Source organism: Austrofundulus limnaeus, unplaced genomic scaffold (assembly GCF_001266775.1).
Source record: "Austrofundulus limnaeus strain Quisiro unplaced genomic scaffold, Austrofundulus_limnaeus-1.0 Scaffold10361, whole genome shotgun sequence".
Taxonomy (NCBI): Eukaryota; Metazoa; Chordata; class Actinopteri; order Cyprinodontiformes; family Rivulidae; genus Austrofundulus; species Austrofundulus limnaeus.
Genome location: NW_013962763.1, coordinates 1 through 598, shown reverse-complemented (window position 1 = coordinate 598; position 598 = coordinate 1). Strand labels below are relative to the sequence as shown.

Sequence of the window (598 nt, the reverse complement as noted above, 5' to 3'; positions counted from 1 at the left end):
AGTTTGTCTACATTTAACAAAACACTTTATAAAACCAATAAGAGATTTTCTCACCTGGCTTTTGACATGCCGTTCCAGCATTTATCCTGACTGGACCCTGCTGCTGCCACTTTGCTGCAAAGTGCCACAGGAAGCTGGACCCAGTACTGACGCATCTCCCTCAGCTTACTGGAGAGATCTGACACCTGAAAACAAGACAAGGAAACTGTTTGGACAAATCTGATAAAGTTTTGGTTTGGTGAAATGAAACCCAAAGGAATGTCAATAAAAATGGGATTTTTACTTTTTTTATTTACTATAACAGAATGAATTGAGCCTCTAAAAGCAAACCTGCATTTCCAGTCTGAGGCCAGCTGTGGGAGAAGGTTTGTATTCTAACGCGGTCAGTGAGCCACTTTTCCTCTTCTGCTCGTGGAGGGCGGGACTTCCTGTTCCTGGTTCACTGGGAGTTCCACATGTTTGATAGACCTGCAGAGGGGAGGCGAGAAATCGGAGACGTCTTCACTCAGTAAATCTTGAGTGAAGAAACGGTCTTGATAGTGAGAAAAAGTCTAAACCTTTTTTGTATTTAAAAAACTTGAAAATTACTATGATGAAG

At 41.8% G+C, this 598-nt stretch overlaps 1 protein-coding gene across 1 annotated transcript; it reads right to left on the bottom strand.

Moving 5' to 3' along the window:
• Positions 1-54: 54 nt before the first annotated feature.
• Positions 55-468, bottom strand: LOC106512687 (glypican-1; the record flags this gene model as incomplete). The annotated part of the gene is given in 2 exon segments (XM_014001251.1): positions 55-185; positions 331-468. Coding segments are annotated over 2 exon segments (269 nt in total), but the record flags the coding sequence as incomplete, so codon positions are not given.
• Positions 469-598: the final 130 nt, after the last annotated feature.